The 23,138-nt window shown below is 43.6% G+C and overlaps 1 protein-coding gene across 1 annotated transcript in view; it reads right to left on the reverse strand.

The window, feature by feature from the left end:
• myt1lb (myelin transcription factor 1-like, b) overlaps positions 1-23,138 on the reverse strand; it is a 432,704-nt gene that overhangs the window by 137,382 nt on the left and 272,184 nt on the right. The window contains exon 13 of the mRNA XM_070884356.1: positions 3,029-3,283. Coding sequence (XP_070740457.1) covers positions 3,029-3,283 — 255 coding nt within the window. The remainder of the gene's footprint in view (positions 1-3,028; positions 3,284-23,138) is intronic.

Raw genomic sequence — 23,138 nt, forward strand, 5'->3', positions numbered from 1 at the left:
ACGAGTACTATGACCGAAATTCAAGGGGGAGATGTATAGAAATTGATGACCCCGTATTTGTTCTCAATCACGCTTTGGGGCCGAAATGGCTTGAGGGTACTGTAATAGACAAAGAGGGTAATAGGGTCATAGTGGTTAAACTTAAAAATGGGCAGATATGCCGCAAGCATCTGGACCAAGTAAAAAAAAGGTTCAGCATGGACACTGAGGAACCTGAGGAAGATCATGAGATGGTATTCACACCACCGCCAGTGAACGAGCAACAAGAACATTCAGCAGCATGCACAGTCCCTGCGGTCAGCCCGGACAGGCTGGAATCACCACAGGTGACAGACACACATACCAATGCTCAACAACCAGAGCCCCAACTGCGGCGCTCCATGAGAGAGCGCAGACCACGCGAGAGACTTAACCTATGATCCCAATAAGATGTTGCGGGAGAGGTGATGTCATGTATGTAACCTTTATGTAACAACACTGCAATACTGATATACGTAAGAATTGCACACCTTGACCACAGGGGGTGAACTTGTGGGAGACACTCCTCACCTGGTCATCCAGGTATATAAAGGGAGGTCCCACGCAGGGTCATCGCTTCTTGGTTCTGTGAATAAAAGGTTCAGGTCATGGAGTGACCTTGTCCATAGAATGTGCCTCATGTGGATTTGTGGTATTGTGTAAGGACTTTACAGGGATAAACGGGTCCTTTTCAGAATGGCAGGCAGTGACTAGTGGGGTGCCGCAGGGCTCAGTGCTGGGACACCAGCTATTTACAATATACATCAATGATTTAGATGAAGAAATTAAGTGTAGTATCTCCAATTTTTCAGATGACATTAAGCTATGTGGTGGTGTGAGCTGTGAGGAGGATGCTAAGGGGCTGCAGGGTGACTTGGATAGGTTAAGTGAGTGGGCAAATGCATGGCAGATGCAGTATAATGTGGATAAATGTGAGGTTATCCACTTTGGGGGCAAAAACACGAAGGCAGAATATTAACTGAATGGCGGCAGATTAGGAAAAGGGGAGGTGCAACGAGACCTGGGTGTCATGGTACATCAGTCATTGAAAGTTGGCATGCAGGTACAGCAGGCGGTGAAGAAGGCAAATGGTATGCTGGCCTTCATAGCTAGAGGATTTGAGTATAGGAGCAGGGAGGGCTTACTGCAGTTGTACAGGGCCTTGGTGAGGCCTCACCTGGAATATTGTGTTCAATTTTGTTCTCCTAATCTGAGGAATGACGTTCTTGCTATTGAGGGAGTGCAGCGAAGGTTCACCAGGCTGATTCCCGGGATGGCAGGACTGACATATGAGGATAGACTGGATCGACTAGGCCTGTATTCATTGGAGTTTAGAAGGATGAGAGGGGATCTCATAGAAACATATAAAAATCTGATGGGACTGGACAGGTTAGATGCAGGAAGAATGTTCCCGATGTTGGGGAAGTCCAGAACCAGGGGACACAGTCTAAGAAAAACGTCTTCACTCAGAGAATTGTTAACCTGTGGAATTCTCGACCGCAGAGAGTTGTTGATGCCAGTTCATTGGATATATTCAAGAGGGAGTTAGATATGGCCTTTGCAGCTAAAGGGATCAAGGAGTATGGAGAGAAAGCAGGAAAAGGGTACTGAGGTGAATGATCAGCCATGATCTTATTGAATGGTGGTGCAGGCTCGAAGGGCCAACTGGCCTACTCCTGCACCTATTTTCTACGTTTCTATGTTTCTACCTTGTCAAATGTCTTCTGGAAGTCCAAATACACCACATCCACTGCTTCCCCTTTATCCACCCTGTTCGTCACATCCTCAAAGAATTCCAGCAAATTTGTCAAACATGATTTCCCCTTCATAAATCCATGTTGACTCTGCCTGACCAAATCTTGATTTTCCAAATGTCCTGCTACTGCTTCTTTAATAATGGACTCCAACATTTTCCCAACCGCAGATGTTAGGCTAACTGGTCTATAGTTTCCTGCTTTTTGTCTGCCCCCTTTTTAAAATATGATCTCTCATTCATATAGTCCTGGCTCTATTAGAAGTAATAGGTTCATCACAGCACAAGAATATGGGTAACTGTATGTGCTGTTGAATTTACTATGGTCACGTCCCTCTGTTAACAGATTAAAAAAAAACTACAAATGCTGGAAATCTGAAGTAAGTAGAGAACATGATAAAAATACAGAGCAAGTCAACAGCTGAGAAATAAGAACGGTAGGCAAATGACTTGAGTTCGATTCTTTGTCAGAATTGAAGAGTCACATTCAAAACATTAATGGTTCCTTTTTTTTCGGATGTCGTTTGATCCTTCTCTTTCTATTGTTATTCTGTATTCTGTGTTATGAATGATGTTGTAGCTGCTGAAAAGCAAATTAAAAATGTCTGGGTGGCAGGAAAAACAACAATAGCTCTACCATTGATGGCAAATAAAAATATACAGGCTTAAGCACAAACGCCAACATGGGACCATCCTGTTCAATTGTACATCTGCAACTACAAAAAAAGTTAACATGCAAAGAAGGAATGTCACATTGTCAGGGATGTCAATCAAGCTTCAAGTGGGAGCCTCACCATCAGTGTTCCCTTCATACAAATCAGGCCATCACAAATGGTTATGATTAACTTGAACATCTGTTTGATTCCTCCCTACACTCCCTATTTTTTGATTAGCATTGTTCAAAAACAGTCCAGATGACATTGTCAGGGCACTGGATTGGTGAATTTACTGATTCTGACTGTAAAGGGGTGAATTATCATCAGTTGATATCACTATTAACACAGAATGCTTCAATTTCAGCTATATGCGCATGTTAATTTGGACAATTGGGCTTCTCTGAGCTGCTTTTCCAATGATATGCCCTGATGAATATTTGAAAAAAATTAGAGGTAAAACAAAGGAAAGTCAAAATGCATCCTAATTCTTTGAAAGTGTGGTGAAACTTTTAATTCTATTTCTGCACATCATGAATATGCATAATCAGTAAAACACAGGTGTTTTGTCTTCTGTTTGTTTTATTGTACAACCACCTTTCACAAATACCTCTTTGAGATCCTCCTCGTCCATCGTCCTAGGTTTCATTTTGGTGTAGTCTACCGGAAAGTCCCAGCAATCACTCTCGTTCATTGTGTAGCACTTGTTGACCATCATATTCTGTCGCTGTGGGGACATTGGCTCTAATGGCGTCAGCAGGCCAGTGCTGCTGCTGCTGCCACAGCTGCCATCTCTGTGCCTCTGTTTGTTCATGCTTAGGTCGAGGGTTCCATTCTCATCCACTTCGATCTCGGGATTCTGTATAATAAAGATCATCCCTTTTAACTGACATTGAACTGCATACCAGTTGCACTGCAATCTCTCTCATTTTAGTTTATTCTTAGATTAATGAGTCTGTTCTGAGATTAATGATAGTTTTATGCATTACTTTAAACCCTTCAGCAATTTTAGAGCGTGGTGAATAATATCAAGTACCCTCCAAAGCTGTCGAAAACTACTCTCAGAAGAATGAGGGATTTGAAACCCTGAAGTACTATTGCAGCTTGCTAAGAATCATAAAAGAGAGCTGAATTCTGTTTGTTTGAAAAGCATTTTTTTCTTTATTACTTCTTTAAGTTTCAATATTTCTTTAGCAGAAAGGAAGAAAGACTTGGATTTATATAGCGCCTTTCACAACCACCGGACGTCTCAAAGCGCTTTACAGCCAATTAAATACTTTTGGAGTGTAATCACTGTTGTAATGCAGGAAACGCGGCAGCCAATTTGCACACAGCAAGCTTCCACAAACAGCAATGTGATAATGGCCAGATTATCAGTTTTTTTGTTATGTCGATTGAGGGATAAATATTAGCCGGGATAACTCCCCTGCTCTTCTTCGAAATAGTGCAGTGGGATCTTTTACGTCCACTTGAGAGGGCAGGCGGTGTCTCAGCTTAACATGTCATCTGAAAGACAGCACCTCCAACAGTGCAGCACTCTCTCAGCACAGCACTGGAGCGTCAGCTTAGATTTTTGTGCTCAAATGCCTGGAGTGGGACTTGAACCCACAATCTTCTGACTCAGAAGTGAGTGTGCTACACACTGTACTACAACTGGCACAGAATGAGTTAAAAACACAATTAAAAACCCTGCATGACATTCCCCTCTCATATATTGAACTTAAAAAAAAACTTACCACACTTTCTATATTTGATTTATAGAAACAAGAGTATAATCTTGCTGTGAATTTTGGCAGGTTTTCTCCTGGGGCAAAACTCATGTACCAAAAATACCTTATGAAAATGCTGGAGAAAGAGGAGGTGATTAATGAAGAATGCACTTTTTGTCGGTTGTTTGAAATCTAGTCTTCCTACATTACAACAGTGACCACAGTTCAAAACGTACTTCATTGAATGTAAAGTGCTTTCGGATATCCGGTGGTTGTGAAAGGCGTTATATAAATGCAAGTCTTTCTTTCTTGTAGGTCTACCAAAACTCATATACCAACATTTAAAATTGTTTGTAGTTACCGAATAGGCAATGTGTAACAGACAGATATGCAGTTTTCAATGAACAATAAACCTTTTGCAGCTATATAGAACCCACCCTCCATGTCTCTGAAAGATGTACCTCATTACGTTATGTTTATGCTGCATCACAGACAAAATTACAATCGGAAATCAACAAATTAACTAAGGCCTGCGATTCAGTTTGTCTCATTTGAAGCAATTTCCTTCAATGTCACAGATAACTGGACAAGTCAAACTTAATTCCCTCCCTCTGGTTATATTGACTCCTGGGATAATCCAGGCCCCGGTCGATGCACAGTCCTCCCATGACTGATGGTCAACAATAACTCTTCCTACACTATACACTATAGGACCCAGATAACATTGGTATATTCCCTGAAGAGATGTTGCAGGGGCTAGATGCTACTGACTGCTCTCCCCCATGTATGGTTTTTGTCAACATTAACTGCATCTGCCAACAAAAGTTTTACATTCTCACTCCTTCCCTGATAGCCACTTTGCTCCTCACTCCGTACTGAGTACTTTGCCCGACATATATGCCAGAAGACCCAAGTAAGTTCAATCAGCACTAATAGATCAGTGCTTGACCATTCAACTTGTTGGATACTCCCATACTTATCCTTCCTCAAAGTGATCTCAGTTGATGCTCCAGGCATTGACCCTGAATGGACAATTTGAGGTTGTGTACTTGGCACAACACAAAAGGCTCTATCTGTTCATTAAAAGCCTAATTACATTCCTAAAAATACTATGAAACCTGGAAAGCACTTCATTACTTCTCATATGATATGGAGCAACTGCTCCCGTGATAACAAAGTTCATTCTGCACCTGGCAATAAATATATCAAAAGCAGAAAGAGAAAACTGCAGGTGAGATGCAGGGATTAAGTCAGGCAGGGGTTAAAACTGCAGATTCGAGTGTGCATCATGGCATCATGGCATCATGGCTGAGTTAAGAGATGATTAAGATAAAAAGGGGACAAGGTCAAAGCTGGGAAGGTAAGGAAGAAAAGTGAGGAGGGGCTAAGTTTGAATGTTAAAACTGAGTGGAACTGAGGTTGAAGCATGCAAATAAGGTGACAGATCTTAATGTCGAAGCAAAATAAATTAGCCAATTTAGACAGGGCCCTATTAGAAAGTGACATTAGGTCAGGAAAGTATGTGTTTAATGACAAGATTTGAGAAATTGTGCTAGCAGTACACACATTCAACTCAATGCAATTTACTTGTTCCTCTTCTTGATGACTCTGATTATTTTGATCATTTTAATTTTCTCCAACCTCCCCTTTGATTTTCTCCCCTGACCTTTCCTCCCTGAAAGTGCGAAGTCTTGCTGAGAATCAATAGCTCTCCATTACTTTGACTTAGTTATCTTCACATTTGAGCACAGACTGTGTGTGTTGGGAAGCAATTTGATGATGCAGCCATTATAGCCAAATCCAATTATCCACACACGTGTGACTTCCAAAATGACAATCTGAACTAGGATAGTTTTTCTCACCTCCAGCTCAGAGTTGGTAAACCCAATTATAGTGACGTGACGGGGTAAATATTCAACTTTCTACCTGGGCGTAATACTGGCATCGTGGATCCGTGCCCATTGAAAAAAAAGCGACTGATTTGCATTACCATTGATTTCTATCATGGTTGGCTGATCTACAACTCCAGATTGGTGTTCAGGTGGAAAGTTGAAAATCGAGGCCCATCACCACCCTGGCTGAAACTACATAACTTAACACACATCAAAGCTGAGATCTCTATTACAAAAGCAGAATACTGCAGATGCTGAAAATCTGAAATAAAAACAGAAAATGCCATAAATACTCAGCAGGTCAGGCAGCATCTGTGGAGAGAGAAACAGAGTTAGCGTTTTGGGTTGATGACCAAATCTAATGAAGGGTCATCAACCTGAAACATTGGCCGGAATCTTCCTAGCCTGCGAGTGCGGGTTTGGAGGCGGGCCCACTGTCAAAATGGCCCTGATTGACAGCGATATCCCGCTCTGAACCCGCTTCCGTGTGAGTTTCCCAGCTGTCAGATCAGCGTTCGGATAGCAGACACGACAGCAAGCAGTGGGACAGGTAATTAACATCATTAGAAGGTACTTAAATGCTAGTTAAGAGGCTTAAAGGTAGGCACTTACAATTTTACCAACCTTTTGACGGGTTTGCCGTTCCTCGGAGAACACGCCAGGTAAGTGTGTCGGGTTCTCAGTGACTCGCTTGCTTGGCCAGTTGGCAGTTGTAGAAGTGGTATGAAAGCTACCATTTCACAGCTGTTCACTTTCCAATGTCAGAAGTTGAAGCTTTCAGATTTTGGAAGAGACTTTTGAGCTGAATGCAGTTTGAAAGTGCTGCAGTGAACTCTCTATTCACTGTCATCTCCTTGGAGCAACCTCCCTCACCAATTGACAGATCACTTCTGCCACCTTAACCTCACTTACCAGCTATTCTAACAGCATCAGTGCCCTTGAAAAATATCTACCTTGGTCCTCAGAATCCCACCACAATCAGCCCCAACACCAACATCACTACCAACACGACCAACATCACTACCAACACCATCAACCTTCTCCACAATCAGCTGATGCTGCAGAGGACACAGGGCATCAGCAAGCAACCACATTGCTGCCCGGGTGGCCAGGGTTGGCCTCACCATGGCCACTTTTACTTCACTTCATGCTGTATACCTTGACTGCCACATGATGCGCCAGGTTGGTACCACCCCACACCAGCTCCATAAGGCATCCCTGCAATGTCCAATCCATTCCTTTCATACTCATCACCATTGTGGGGGGCACCCTTATTTCTCACCAGTTACTATGTAGGACCTCAAAAGTAGTAATCTCGGGATTGCAACCAGTGCCACGTGCTAGTCAGAGTAGGAATCGCAGGATAGCTCAGATGAATACGTGGCTTGAGCAGTGTTGCAGCAGGGAGGGATTCAAAATCCTGGGGCATTGGAACCGGTTCTGGGGGAGGTGGGACCAGTACAAACTGGACGGTCTGCACCTGGGCAGGACCGGAACCAATGTCCTAGGGGGAGTGTTTGCCAGTGCTGTTGGGGAGGAGTTAAACTAATATGGCAGGGGGATGGGTACCAAAGCAGGGAGACAGAGGGAAACAAAAAGGAGGTAAAAGCAAAAGACAGAAAGGAGATGAGTAAAAGTGGAGGGCAGAGAAACCCAAGGCAAAAAACAAAAAGGGCCACTGAATATAAAGGGGCTGCAGGAGGGGTCAAAACTAAAAATCATGGTTTAAAAACTAGTATTAAAACACTCTACCTAAACGCACGCAGCATTCGAAATAAAGTAAATGAGTTGACGGCACAAATCATTACAAATGGGTATGATTTGGTGGCCATTACAGAAACGTGGCTGCAGGGTGCCCAAGACTGGGAATTAAACATACAGGGGTATCTGACGATTCGGAAAGATAGACAAGAAGGGAAAGGAGGTGGGGTAGCTCTGTTTATAAAGGATGATATCAGGGCAGTTGTGAGAGACGATATTGGCTCTAATTAACAAAATGTTGAATCATTGTGGGTGGAGATTAGAGATAGTAAGGGGAAAAAGTCACTGGTGGGCGTAGTTTATAGGCTCCCAAATAATAACTTCACGGTGGGGCGGGCAATAACCAAGGGAATAATGGAGGCATGTGGAAAAGGAACGGCAGTAATCATGGGGGATTTTAACCTACATATCAATTGGCCAAATCAAATCGCACGGGGTAGCCTGGAGGAGGAATTCATAGAATGCATATGGGATTGTTTCTTAGAACAGTATGTTACAGAACCAACAAGGGAGCAAGCTATCTTAGATCTGGTCCTGTGTAATGAGACAGGAATAATAAATGATCTCCAAGTAAAAGATCCTCTGGGAATGAGTGATCACAGTATGATTGAATTTGTAATACAGATTGAGGGTGAGGAAGTAGTGTCTCAAACGAGCGTACTATGCTTAAACAAAGGGGACTACAGTGGGATGAGGGCAGAGTTGGCTAAAGTAGACTGGGAACACAGACTAAATGGTGGCACAATTGAGGAACAGTGGAGGACTTTGAAGGAGCTCTTTCATAGTGCTCAACAAAAATATATTCCAGTGAAAAAGAAAGGCGGTAAGAGAAGGGATAACCAGCCGTGGATAACCAAGGAAATAAAGGAGAGTATCAAATTAAAAACCAATGCGTATAAGGTGGCCAAGGTTAGTGGGAAACTAGAAGATTGGGAAAATTTTAAACAACAGCAAAGAATGACTAAGAAAGCAATAAAGAAAGGAAAGATAGATTACGAAGGTAAATTTGCGCAAAACATAAAAACAGATAGTAAAAGCTTTTACAGATATATAAAACGGAAAAGAGTGACTAAAGTAAATGTTGGTCCCTTAGAAGATGAGAAGGGGGATTTAAAAATGGGAAATGTGGAAATGGCTGAGACCTTAAACAATTATTTTGCTTCAGTCTTCACAGTGGAAGACACAAAAACCATGCCAAAAATTGCTGGTCACAGGAATGTGGGAAGGGAGGACCTTGAGACAATCACTATCACTAGGGGGGTAGTGCTGGACAGGCTAATGGGACGCAAGGTAGACAAGTCCCCTGGTCCTGATGAAATGCATCCCAGGGTATTAAAAGAGATGGCGGAAGTTATAGCAGATGCATTCGTTATAATCTACCAAAATTCTCTGGACTCTGGGGAGGTACCAGCGGATTGGAAAGCAGCTAATGTAACGCCTCTGTTTAAAAAAGGGGGCAGACAAAAGGCAGGTAACTATGGGCCGGTTAGTTTAACATCTGTAGTGGGGAAAATGCTTGAAACTATCATTAAGGAAGAAATAGCGGGACATCTAGATAGGAATAGTGCAATCAAGCAGATGCAGCATGGATTCATGAAGGGGAAATCATGTGTAACTAATTTACTGGAATTCTTTGAGGATATAACAAGCATGGTGGATAGAAGTGTGCCGATGGATGTGGTGTATTTAGATTTCCAAAAGGCATTCGATAAGGTGTCACACAAAAGGTTATTGCAGAAGATAAAGGTACGCGGGGTCAGAGGAAATTTATTAGCATGGTTAGAGAATTGGCTGGCTAACAAAAAGCAGAGAGTCGGGATAAATGGGTCCTTTTCGAGTTGGAAATCGATGGTTAGTGGTGTGCCATAGGGATCGGTGCTGGGACCACAACTGTTTACAATATACATAGGTGACCTGGAAGAGGGGAAAGAGTGCAGTGTAACAAAATTTGCAGATGGTACAAAGATTAGTGGGAAAGTGGGTTGTGTAGAGGACACAGAGAGGCTGCAAAGAGATTTAGATAGGTTAAGCGAATGGGCTAAGGTTTGGCAGATGGAATACAATGTCGGAAAGTGTGAGGTCATCCACCTTGGGAAAAAAAACAGTAAAAGAGAATATTATTTGAATGGGGAGAAATTACAACATGCTGCAGTGCAGAGGGACCTGGGGTCCTTATGCATGAATCCCAAAAAGTTAGTTTGCAGGTGCAGCAGGTAATCAGGAAGGCGAATGGAATGTTGGTCTTCATTGCGAGAGAGATGGAGTACAAAAGCAGGGAGGTCCTGCTGCAACTGTATAGGGTATTGGTGAGGCCGCACCTGGAGTACTGCGTGCAGTTTTGGTCACCTTACTTAAGGAAGGATATACTAGCTTTGGAGGGGCTACAGAGACGATTCACTCGGCTGATTCTGGAGATGAGGGGGTTACCTTATGATGATAGATTGAGTAGACTGGGTCTTTACTCGTTGGAGTTCAGAAGGATGAGGGGTGATATTATAGAAACATTTAAAATAATGAAAAGGATAGACAAGATAGAGGCAGAGAGGTTGTTTCCACTGGTTGGGGAGACTAGAACTAGGGGGCACAGCCTCAAAATACGGGGGAGCCAATTTAAAACCGAGTTGAGAAGGAATTTCTTCTCCCAGAGGGTTGTGAATCTGTGGAATTCTCTGCCCAAGGAAGCTGCCCAAACTAGCTCATTACATAGAAACATAGAAACATAGAAAATAGGTGCAGGAGTAGGCCATTCGGCCCTTCTAGCCTGCACCGCCATTCAATGAGTTCATGGCTGAATATGCAACTTCAGTACCCCATTCCTGCTTTCTCGCCATACCCCTTGATCCCCCTAGTAGCAAGGACTTCATCTAACTCCCTTTTGAATATATTTAGTGAATTGGCCTCAACTACTTTCTGTGGTAGAGAATTCCACAGGTTCACCACTCTCTGGGTGAAGAAGTTTCTCCTCATCTCGGTCCTAAATGGCTTAACTCTTATCCTTAGACAGTGACCCCTGGTTCTGGACTTCCCCAACATTGGGAACATTCTTCCTGCATCTAACCTGTCTAAACCCGTCAGAATTTTAAATGTTTCTATGAGGTCCCCTCTCATTCTTCTGAACTCCAGTGAATACAAGCCCAGTTGATCCAGTCTTTCTTGATAGGTCAGTCCCACCATCCCAGGAATCAGTCTGGTGAATCTTCGCTGCACTCCCTCAATAGCAAGAATGTCCTTCCTCAAGTTAGGAGACCAAAACTGTACACAATATTCCAGGTGTGGCCTCACCAAGGCCCTGTACAACTGTAGCAACACCTCCCTGCCCCTGTATTCAAATCCCCTCGCTATGAAGGCCAACATGCCATTTGCTTTCTTAACCGCCTGCTGTACCTGCATGTCAACCTTCAATGACTGATGTACCATGACACCCAGGTCTCGTTGCACCTCCCCTTTTCCTAATCTGTCACCATTCAGATAATAGTCTGTCTCTCTGTTTTTACCACCAAAGTGGATAACCTCACATTTATCCACATTATACTTCATCTGCCATGCATTTTCCCACTCACCTAACCTATCCAAGTCATAGCATCCTCCTCGCAGCTCACACTGCCACCCAACTTAGTGTCATCCGCAAATTTGGAGATACTACATTTAATCCCCTTGTCTAAATCATTATTGTACAATGTAAACAGTTGGGGCCCCAGCACAGAACCTTGCGGTACCCCACTAGTCACTGCCTGCCATTCTGAAAAGTGCCTATTTACTCCTACTCTTTGCTTCCTGTCTGACAACCAGTTCTCAATCCACGTCAGCACACTACCCCCAATCCCATGTGCTTTAACTTTGCACATTAATCTCTTGTGTGGGACCTTGTCAAAAGCCTTCTGAAAGTCCAAATATACCACATCAACTGGTTCTCCTTTGTCCACTTTACTGGAAACATTCTCAAAAAATTCCAGAAGATTTGTCAAGCATGATTTCCCTTTCACAAATCCATGCTGACTTGGACCTTTCATGTCACCTTTTTCCAAATGCGCTGCTATGACATCCTTAATAATTGATTCCATCATTTTACCCACTACTGAGGTCAGGCTGACCGGTCTATAATTCCCTGTTTTCTCTCTCCCTCCTTTTTTAAAAAGTGGGGTTACATTGGCTACCCTCCACTCCATAGGAACTGATCCAGAGTCAATGGAATGTTGGAAAATGACTGTCAATGCATCCACTATTTTCAAAGGCCACCTCCTTAAGTACTCTGGGATGCAGTCCATCAGGCCATGGGGGTTTATCGGCTTTCAATCCCATCAATTTCCCCAACACAATTTCACGACTAATAAGGATTTCCCTCAGTTCCTCTTCCTTACTAGACCCTCTGACCCCTTTTATATCCGGAAGGTTGTTTGTGTCCTCCTTAGTGAATACCGAACCAAAGTACTTGTTCAATTGGTCTGCCATTTCTTTGTTCCCCGTTATGACTTCCCCTGATTCTGACTGCAGGGGACCTACGTTTGTCTTTACTAACCTTTTTCTCTTTACATATCTATAGAAACTTTTGCAATCCGCCTTAATGTTCCCTGCAAGCTTCTTCTCGTACTCCATTTTCCCTGCCCTAATCAAACCCTTTGTCCTCCTCTGCTGAGTTCTAAATTTCTCCCAGTCCCCGGGTTCGCTGCTATTTCTGGCCAATTTGTATGCCACTTCCTTGGCTTTAATATTATCCCTGATTTCCCTTGATAGCCACGGTTGAGCCACCTTCCCTTTTTTATTTTTACGCCAGACAGGAATGTACAATTGTTGTAGTTCATCCATGCGATCTCTAAATGTCTGCCATTGCCCATCCACAGTCAACCCCTTAAGTATCATTCGCCAATCTATCCTCGCCAATTCACGCCTCATACCTTCAAAGTTACCCTTCTTTAAGTTCTGGACCATGGTCTCTGAATTAACTGTTTCATTCTCCATCCTAATGCAGAATTCCACCATATTATGGTCACTCTTCCCCAAGGGGCCTCGCACAATGAGATTGCTAATTAATCCTCTCTCATTACACAACACCCAGTCTAAGATGGCCTTCCCCTAGTTGGTTCCTCGACATATTGGTCTAGAAAACCATCCCTTATGCACTCCAGGAAATCGTCCTCCACCGTATTGCTTCCAGTTTGGCTCGCCCAATCTATGTGCATATTAAAGTCACCCATTATAACTGCTGCACCTTTATTGCATGCACCCCTAATTTCCTGTTTGATGCCCTCCCCAACATCACTACTACTGTTTGGAGGTCTGTACACAACTCCCACTAACGTTTTTTGCCCTTTGGTGTTCTGCAGCTCTACCCATATAGATTCCACATCATCCAAGCTAATGTCTTTCCTAACTATTGCATTAATCTCCTCTTTAACCAGCAATGCTACCCCACCTCCTTTTCCTTTTATTCTATCCTTCCTGAATGTTGAATACCCCTGGATGTTGAGTTCCCAGCCCTGATCATCCTGGAGCCACGTCTCCATAATCCCAATCACATCATATTTGTTAACATCTATTTGCACAGTTAATTCATCCACCTTATTGCGGATACTCCTTGCATTAAGACACAAAGCCTTCAGGCTTGTTTTTTTAACACCCTTTGTCCTTTTAGAATTTTGCTGTACAATGGCCCTTTTTGTTCTTTGCCTTGGGTTTCTCTGCCCTCCACTTTTCCTCATCTCCTTTCTGTCTTTTGCTTTTGCCTCCTTTTTGTTTCCCTCTGTCTCCCTGCATTGGTTCCCATCCCCCTGCCATATTATTTTAACTCCTCCCCAACAGCACTCGCAAACACCCTCCTGTGGACATTGGTTCCGGTCCTGCCCAGGTGCAGACCGTCCGGTTTGTACTGGTCCCACCTCCCCCAGAACCGGTTCCAATGCCCCAGGAATTTGAATCCCTCCCTGCTGCACCACTGCTCAAGCCACGTATTCAGCTGCGCTCTCCTGCGATTCCTACTCTGACTAGCACGTGGCACTGGTAGCAATCCTGAGATCACTACTTTTGAGGTCCTACTTTTTAATTTAGCTCCTATCTCCTTAAATTCGTTTCGTAGGACTTCATCCCTTTTTTTACCTATGTCGTTGGTACCAATGTGCACCATGACAACTGGCTGTTCTCCCTCCCTTTTTAGAATGTCCTGCACCTGCTCTGAGACATCCTTGACCCTTGCACCAGGGAGGCAACATACCATCCTGGAGTCTCGGTTGCGGCCGCAGAAACGCCTATCTATTCCCCTCACCATTGAATCCCCTATCACTATCGCTCTCCCACTCTTTTTGCTGCCCTCCTGTGCAACAGAGCCAGCCATGGTGCCATGAACTTGGCTGCTGCTGCCCTCCCCTGATGAGTCATCCCCCCCAACAGTACTCAAAGCGGTGTATCTGTTTTGCAGGGGGATGACCACAGGGGGCCCCTGCACTACCTTCTTCCCACTACTCTTCCTGCTCGTCTTCCATTCCCTATCTGGCTGTGGACCCTTCTCCTGCGGTAAATGTATTCAAGTATGAATTCAATTATGTATTGAATGTATTCAAGTCACAGATAGATAGATTTTTAACCAATAAGGTAATTAAGGGTTACAGGGAGCGGGCGGGTAAGTGGAGCTGAGTCCACGGCCAGATCAGCCATGATCTTGTTGAATGGTGGAGCAGGCTCGAGGGGCTAGATGGCCTACTCCTGTTCCTAATTCTTATGTTCTTAGGTTCTTACTACAACTCACTGAGCCTCTTCCAAAAGTGCCCACAAATCTGTCCAAGAATGCAAAGTCCTGAAAATAAAGATTTCAATGTTTGATAATGCATCAACATTAACAATACATGAACATTGGCTAAAGGACCCAAGTGCCTACCCTTGTGTGTTGTTAGTTAGTATGATTGGACATGGATGAGGGTGAGTGTGAGGGGTGGTTAGTGAAAAGGGGAACTGATAATGTAGATAGACAGAGAGCGATAATGTAAATAGAGAGAGAGAGTGATGGTGTGAGTAACAATGCACAAGGGCAGCGTAGGGAAGGCAGAGTGATGGGGATGTGATGAATGGCTCAGCAGGATGAGGTTGAGTGTGGCAGTAAAATTTTGTGATCTGCTGAGATCATTGAAAGGTTTGCGCCACTGTTGCCAGCTCCTCTGGACAACATCCCTGCTTGTGCAAAAGACTGACAGATGAACTGTCACAAAAAAGTTAGGCATGGTCACTTTAAGGAAACCGGCTGATGATACATCATCAGATGACATCATCAGACCCACCTCCAGTTAATTGGCCAGGAAACCGGCAGGGCAGGTTTAACAAGCCCCAACCAAGGAAGATTGAAAGGAGAGGGCGAACTGCACTTTGGAGTGAGTTTTTCACGCTGCACCAATGCCGCCTGCATCAAACTCGCCTCTGTTGGCGAAACCTCGGCTGTTTCTTCTCCACAGATGCTGCTTGACCCGCTGAGTATTTCCAGCATTTTCTGTTTTTATTTGAGATCTTTATTAGTATAAGTATCATACTTGGTGAATTTGCCTACTGAACCATCAAGGAGGCTCCTGCTATGGTTATTTTAACCAGCAACATGTCTTAAGTGTGATAATATGTCGCGGACTTGCATTTGGAACTTTGTATCTCGTCTACGGGTTAGAAAGCAGTGGATTATTTTTCATTTGGGAGAGCAGCAATATACTCCTTGCAATCTTTGGTAGCACAATAACATTAAATTGGAACATAATTAAAAGTATGTAGAATTTAAATTATTTGATGTTCAGTTCAGGTGTTTATGAACTGCTGAAAACATTTGTTACTTATATTAGTTATTTTTAAAAGAAAGTATTTTATTGGGCTGATCTCTCCGAACATTGCCATGAATGCCAATCTGGAATTATCTTCAAAGAGCTATCCTTCACTTGGTACAGCACCACATGGTGCACTCCAGTATTCTATCAGTAGCTTTAGTAGAAGTAGCTTTAATTGGCCTTACTAAAAAATGCGGCCCTGGTATAAATTTTAAATAATGAAAAGCTCCAAATCCAACTCCCTTGAAAGGAACTTCTGTAAATTTTGAGATGCCTTGTCTTCTATTTTCACCTTTAAAAAAAAAACTCCATCTTCGCTTTCTTGGGCTGGATTTTCGGTCCTGCTCATTTCGGGGCGGTAATATGGCGGGGCGGTAAAGTTTGCGCCCAGGAACAGTTTGCGCTTCAGTCAGCAAAATTCATCAGCAGGGCTCTGAGCTTGGGGCGGAGTGCTAAGGGAGGCATTGCACACCTCTTTTAGGGCACTAGGCTGGCTGAGCAAGTGAAAATCCCAAGGTAAATAGTCAGCCTCGGAGCACTCTGATAGAGGACTGGGGAAAAAAGTAACCTGAAAAAAAACACCAAAAACATTCCAATAAATAACTCATGCCACCACAACATAAATCGCAAAAAAAACCCAATCACACGTACTTGAGGTCAACATTACTTACCTCCTGCTACAGCTCGGACTGCCAGCTTTCACAGGCGGTCCCAGCAGGGTTTCTATGGAACGTTATAGATTGGGTGGCAGCCAAAAAATGAGCCAGTGTTGCAACCAGGGGTTTTGCACACTGACTCGCCTCTTCCGGGCGGTAATGCTCCACGCCCCATCGAAACCAGCACCGAATGTCCCGGCAGCATTCTGGAAACTGCCCGTCCACCCGGAAGTGCTTACCGCCGCCATTGCCGCACCTCCGGGGTGCTAACAGGGACAGCAGAAGGCCGAAAATCCAGCCCGTTATGTACCCCTCTAAATGCATTTCATGTCTATGTGTTTCCCTGTAGCCATTCTCTTCCTGGCCATGTCTTTCGTTTTCCCACCATTCCTTTTCACTGCTCCGTCTTTTATATTTCTACCCACCTTTGTTCTTTCTGTGATTTTTGCCGATTTACCCTCAACCCTATCATTGATCTTCTGGACCTGTGCATAGAATCATAGAAATTTACAGCACAGATGGAGGCCATTCAGTTTATTGTGTCTGTGCCGGCCGAGAAAGAGCTATCCAACCTAATCCCACTTTCCAGTTCTTGATTCATAGCCCTGTAGTTTGCTTCATTTCAAGTGCATACTCAAGTACTTTTTAAATGTGGTGAGGGTTTCTGCCTCTACCACCCTTTCAGGCAGTGAGTTCCAGACACCCACCACCCTTTTGTGTTTCATGCACAAGTACCCATCATCATCATCAGGGGTAGTAATTGAACAATTTACTGAGCTGAACAATGCAATAGACCGGAATTAATATTGACAACTTATGCTGATGTACATTTAGATTGAGGGCAATAGATGGAAATTACTGTTGGCGATCATAGCAGACAAACACTTAACACATTCATAGAGAAACACTGAACAAATACTTTGTATCAGTCTTTACAGTTGAGGACACTAATAATATTCCAACAGTGGATAGTCAAGGGGCTATAGCGGGGGAGGAACTTAACACAATCACAATCACTAAAGAGGTGATACTCAGTAAGATAATGGGATTAAAGGCGGATAAATCCCCTGGACCTGATGGCTTGCATCCTCGGGTCTTAAGAGAAGTAGTGGCAGGGATAGTGGATGCATTGGTTGTAATTTACCAAAATTCCCTGGATTCTGGGGAGGTCCCAGCAGATTGAAAAACTGCAAATGTAACGCCCCTATTTAAAAAAGGAGGCAGACAAAAAGCAGGAAACTATAGACCAGTTAGCCTAACATCTGTGGTTGGGAAGATGTTGGAGTCCATTATTAAAGAAGCAGTAGCAGGGCATTTGGAAAAGCAAAATTCGGTCAGGCAGAGTCAGCATGGATATATGAAGGGGAAGTCATGTTTGACAAATTTGCTGGAATTCTTTGAGGATGTAACGAACAGGGTGGATAAAGGGGAACTAGTGGATGTGGTGTATTTGGACTTCCAGAAAGCATTTGACAAGGTGCCACATAAAAGGTTACTGCACAAGATAAAAGTTCACGGGGTTGGGGGTAATATATTAGCATGGATAGAGGATTGGCTAACTAACAAAAAACAGAGAGTAGAGATAAATGGTTCATTCTCAGGTTGACAATCAGTAACCAGTGGGGTGCCGAGGGATCAGTGCTGGGACCCCAACTATTTACAATCTATATTAACGACTTGGAGAAAGGGACCGAGTGTAACGTCGCCAAATTTGACGACGATACAAAGATGGGAGGAAAAGCAATGTGTGAGGAGAACACGCAAAATCTGCAAAAGGACGAAGTGAATGAGCAACAATTTGGCAGATGGAGTATAATGTTGGAAAGTGTGAGGTCATGTACTTTGGCAGAAAAAATCAAAGAGCAAGTTATTATTTAAATGATGAAAGATTGCAAAGTGCTGCAGTACAGCAGGACCTGGGGGTACTTGTGCATGAAACACAAAAGGTTAGTATGCAGGTACAGTAATTGATCAGGAAGGCCAATGGAATCTTGGCCTTTATTGCAAAGGGGATGGAGTATAAAAGCAGGGAAGTTTTGCTACAGCTGTACAGGGTATTGGTGAGGCCACACCTGGAATACTGCATGCAGTTTTGGTTTCCATATTTACGAAGGGAATATTTGCTTTGTAGGCAATTCAGAGAAGGTTCACAAGGTTGATTCCAGAGATGAGGGGGTTGACTTATGAGGAAAGGTTGAGTAGGGTTGGGCCTCTACTCATTGGAATTCAGAAGAATGAGAGGTAATCTTATCAAAATGTATAAAATTATGAGGGGGCTTGACAAGGTGGATGCAGAGAGGATGTTTCCACTGATAGGGGTGACTAGAACAAGGTGTTACGATCTTAGAATAAAGGGCCGTCCATTTAAAACTGAGACAAGGAGAAATTTCTTCTCTCAGAGGGTTGTGGATCTGGAGAATTCGCTGCCTCAGAGAGCTGTGGAAGCTGGAACATTGAATAAACTTAAGGCAGAAATGGACAGTTTCTTAAATGATAAGGGAATAATGGGTTATGGAGAGCGGGCAGGGAAATGGACCTGAGTCCATTATCAGCTCGTATTAAATAGCGGAGCAGGCTTGAGGGCCCATATGGCCTACTCCTGCTCCTACTTCTTATGTTCTTATTACTCAGTCAGCTAGCAATAGCCTATGCAGGAAGAGCATCTGACTGGCCTACAGTGTGCTAACCCCATATATATTTCCAGGATGAGCATCATTTGCATAATCTCAATGAGCTCCGAGTATGGGACACACCTGTGGCTGGGAGATTATCCATTAACAGATGGAAAATTGTACACTGCTACAGGATGTATAGCTCTGCAGCAGCCTAAGTGGGGTGGGTGGGTGGGTGGGGGGATGCGGCATGGGGGGAGCACCCTTCTGTTTGGAAAATTGTCTGCAAGCAATTCAGCTGACACAGAACATCTCATTTCCTGAATGAGGCTACAGAAATTCTGATGGAAGAAAGGAGGAATCGGACCAGGAGAGAGCCCACAGGACCTCAGGAAGCTGCCCAACAACAATGGCATAATGCAAGAAATTTGAGAAGTGACCTCATGACTAAGTTGTAGCCTGGTTCTCTGACCTGCATGCCCTGGAGCCATATCTCAGGACTAGGAGCAATGGATTGCAGAATTACCCCTTTAATGATCAAGCTAAAAGAATGCACTGCACCCGTCTCTTAGTTCAGTGAAGTAAGCACCTATCACACTTAAAATAAGCCCCCTCCCCCCATACAGCCTTTAAGTTCTGTCAATGTTTGCACTGAATGGCCAGAAAGCATAGGGTACAAGTGAGCTGAAACAGCTGCCAGTGGCAGAGGAGGAGTAGGAATCTGCTGTCTTGAGAGTTAGCTCATGCAATGTCATTCTTTGGCTGATGAGCCCGGGAATCTGAAACACATCAAAAGGTGATTTCTGAAAACATGCGAGGCTCGTGACAAGCAATGGCTGCAGATGGCAATTGTGTGGAGGAATCCACTAACCTTCTTTGATAAGTTTATATAGAATTTTATTGCACACAAAGAGGCCATTCAGCCCAACAGGTCAATGCAGATGTTTATGCTCCACCTGCATCTCCTCCCACATTACTTCATCTCATCCTATCAACATATCCTTCTATTCCATTCTCCCTCATGTACTTATCGAGCTTCTCCTTAAATGCATCTATACTATTCATCTCAACCACACCCACATTAGCGTCCTCAGCCAGGCCAACATCCCCAGCATTGAAGCATTGACCACACTTGATCAGCTCCACTGGGCAGGCCACATAGTTCGCATGCCAGACACGAGATTCCCAAAGCAAGCGCTCTACTCGGAACTCCTTCACAGCAAACGAGCCAAAGGTGGGCAGCGGAAACATTATAAGGACAACCTCAAAGCCTCCCTGATAAAGTGCAACATCCCCACTGACACCTGGGAGTCCCTGGCCAAAGACCACCCTAAGTGGAGGAAGTGCATCCGGAAGGGCGCTGAGCACCTCGAGTCATCGCCGAGAGCATGCAGAAATCAAGCGCAGGCAGCGCTTCCCACCCATCCCTTCCCTCAACGACTATCTGTCCCACCTGTGACAGAGACTGTGGTTCGCGTATTGGATTGTTCAGCCACCTAATAACTCATTTTAAGAGTGAAAGCAAGTCTTCCATGATTCTGAGAGACTGCCTATGATGATGACCATGTGGTAGCATGTTCCACATTCTCACCACTCACTGGGTAAAGAAGTTTCTCTTGAATTCCTTATTGGATTTATTAGTGACTATCTTATATTTATGGCTCCTATTTTTGGACTGCCCCACAAAAGGAAACATCTCTTCTATGTTTACCCAGCAAACCTTTGCAGCACTATAATCCACCACAGAGGATGCAACAACTCCAGAACTAATTGCAGCAGAGCCCCCCATGCTAGAGTCTCCAAGGCCAGTTAATGATTCTTTCAGGAGTGCTCAGACTTTTGTTGTAAAGGTTTGTGGGTCTACAGAGGAATGTTCTATCTTTTTTGGCTTAGAAAGACTTGCAGATCAGCTAGAAGAAACCACAGAACTATGCTTCACTGATCTGATTGGTGCCATTTGTTCTGCTGTCATGGTGTTCATTGACCATATTAAGGCAGTGTGCTGCAGAAGAGGCATTTGCTGAACTAAGCATGGATGATGGTGCTGACCGACATCTGCTCCTATCTCCATTCTAATGACTGCACATATGACAGAAAGTGCACAGGGCCAGGTTGCCTGAGAGTTGTGAAAATGGTAGAGCTTGCAGCTGGTCTACTTCAGGTCTCAGCTGTCAGATGACAAGGACCACCTCAATCCCTAGAGGTTCTATTCCACACACATCAGCCAGCCATGTCACGTCATGCAGTCCAGCAACTCAGGTAGCACATCGATAATGCACTAGACTACATATGAGAGCACGCACATCATGCAATGTCATCAAGGGGAAGCGCAATGGAAGCAAACACTGGACACTCAAACTCAGCATGTTATTGCATTAACAATCTGGTTGTACTGAAGCTAAATATTTATAAAGGGCTTTGTTAAAAGAGTTCTCAAGTATGTATCATCAAGTAGCAGGAATGTGATATTTGTGAGTTGCTCGGAAGACTTAAGGCATTTCTGCCAAATATTTGTGGCAGGCATGCGAAGCTGTAGATAGGACAGTTAACGCAGTGGGAACATTTCAAAATGCCCACTACATTAATAGTCATGAATGAGAGTATGTTAAGTGGCTCTCTCAACTAGCATTAGGTTCCCTTTCACAAGCGTTCTGACCAGCTTCTGCTCCTATTGTTCGTCTCTTTGCTGCACTTGGGGTCTTATTCCTCTGTGACTTCCATGATAATGCCTCTTTGAAAGACACATTATACAGCATGCAGCACACGACCACAGTGCTTGAAACTTTAGCCAGGCCATATTGCAGAACACACTCAGATGTGTCCACGCACTTCAAGCATTGGATGAGTACTTGAGTGGGTGCATGTACCACATTCAACTTGTATTCAATTGGTGCCCTAGGATACACAGAGATGTCATTGCTTCAGAGAATAGCTTGATTACTCAGCAGCCACCTTGAGATTCAGTTTTTGTGGTTCAAACAACAGTAGGACCATGGCTGCCTTACAATGAAGGCATTATGACAGCTGCCTCGGAAGCAAGAAATTACATGCTGATGGTTGTAAATAACCTGAAACATATTTATCCTTGTGAAAAGATAAAGTGGAATCCTTTCTGATTCATATAGGTAATGGCATGTGCAATGGAACATCTCAAAAATATGGGTGCAATCTATAACCATTTTGACCTTTGTGAGCTCTGTCAAGCTGCTGCTGATTGTTCATGTGAGAAGGAAATGAAATCACTAGATTAAGCAAGAGCATCCATCCACCACTTGCATCTATGTACTGTGGATTGACTAATGTAGCTGATGTCATCAGTGGCATTTTTGAACCATCTGGAGGCACAAGAGGGCTGCTGTGATGTTCACAGCCATTATAGTACTGCATCTGTGGACAACTTTGGTTAAATGTCATTGACTCTCTTATGAATCTCAGCCTGTGCTTTTGACAGTTGTAGGTGTGGACACCTTGTGCTGTGAATGCAGGTTGAGTGAGACTCATGAGTTGAAGCAGAGCACCTATGGTGCAGCCTTCCATGCCTCCATTGATTCTTATCCTTTTCTTCCAAAAAACATAAGTAATGGGGAATTCCTATCAAGGTAATACTAATGAGGTTTGGAGAAACATGTCAGCTGTCCAGCAATTGCTACAAAAGTATCTTAATTTAAGCTAAAGCAAAAGAAACAAGGAAAAGTGAAAATAAAAACAAATAGGGTGTAAATTGACCTTGTAGTCTCCAGGAAGGGCTCTTCAGCAATAATTCTTCAACAGTCCCTAGCTATTGTGGATACCCATTTGGCATGGTTGTGTTGATTAAATGTTATCCCAACAGGAATATAATGATGTTTTATGAAGGCTGTGAAAAAAAATCATTGAAGCCTTATTAACTTATGCAAACTTTTAAACAGGTGGGCAACCAATGTGAAAAACTAAATGGGCAGAGAACTAGCAGGATGGTTTTGTAACCTGATTTCCAGGTGGGTTTGCCCAAATTACATCCATCTTTTGGAGGAAATGAATCAGAAAATCGAGGATAATAATTATGCCAAAAAGATGATAGAGAAATCATTTTTTGAATGGGTATTAAAAACCAACTCAATCAGGACTAGAGTATTCTTTCATCCTTCAGACTTGTGACACTATGCCCATTGGTTGGCAGTTTATTTTTATGGGATACTACAAATCTCTCATCCTATTGTTACTCATAAAATAGACAAGGGAATGTCTATGGCTGTTATCTGTATGGACTTTCAGAAGGCATTTGGTAAAGTTCCACACAAAAGATTATCAGCAAAAT

This window comes from Pristiophorus japonicus, chromosome 7 (assembly GCF_044704955.1).
Source record: "Pristiophorus japonicus isolate sPriJap1 chromosome 7, sPriJap1.hap1, whole genome shotgun sequence".
Taxonomy (NCBI): Eukaryota; Metazoa; Chordata; class Chondrichthyes; family Pristiophoridae; genus Pristiophorus; species Pristiophorus japonicus.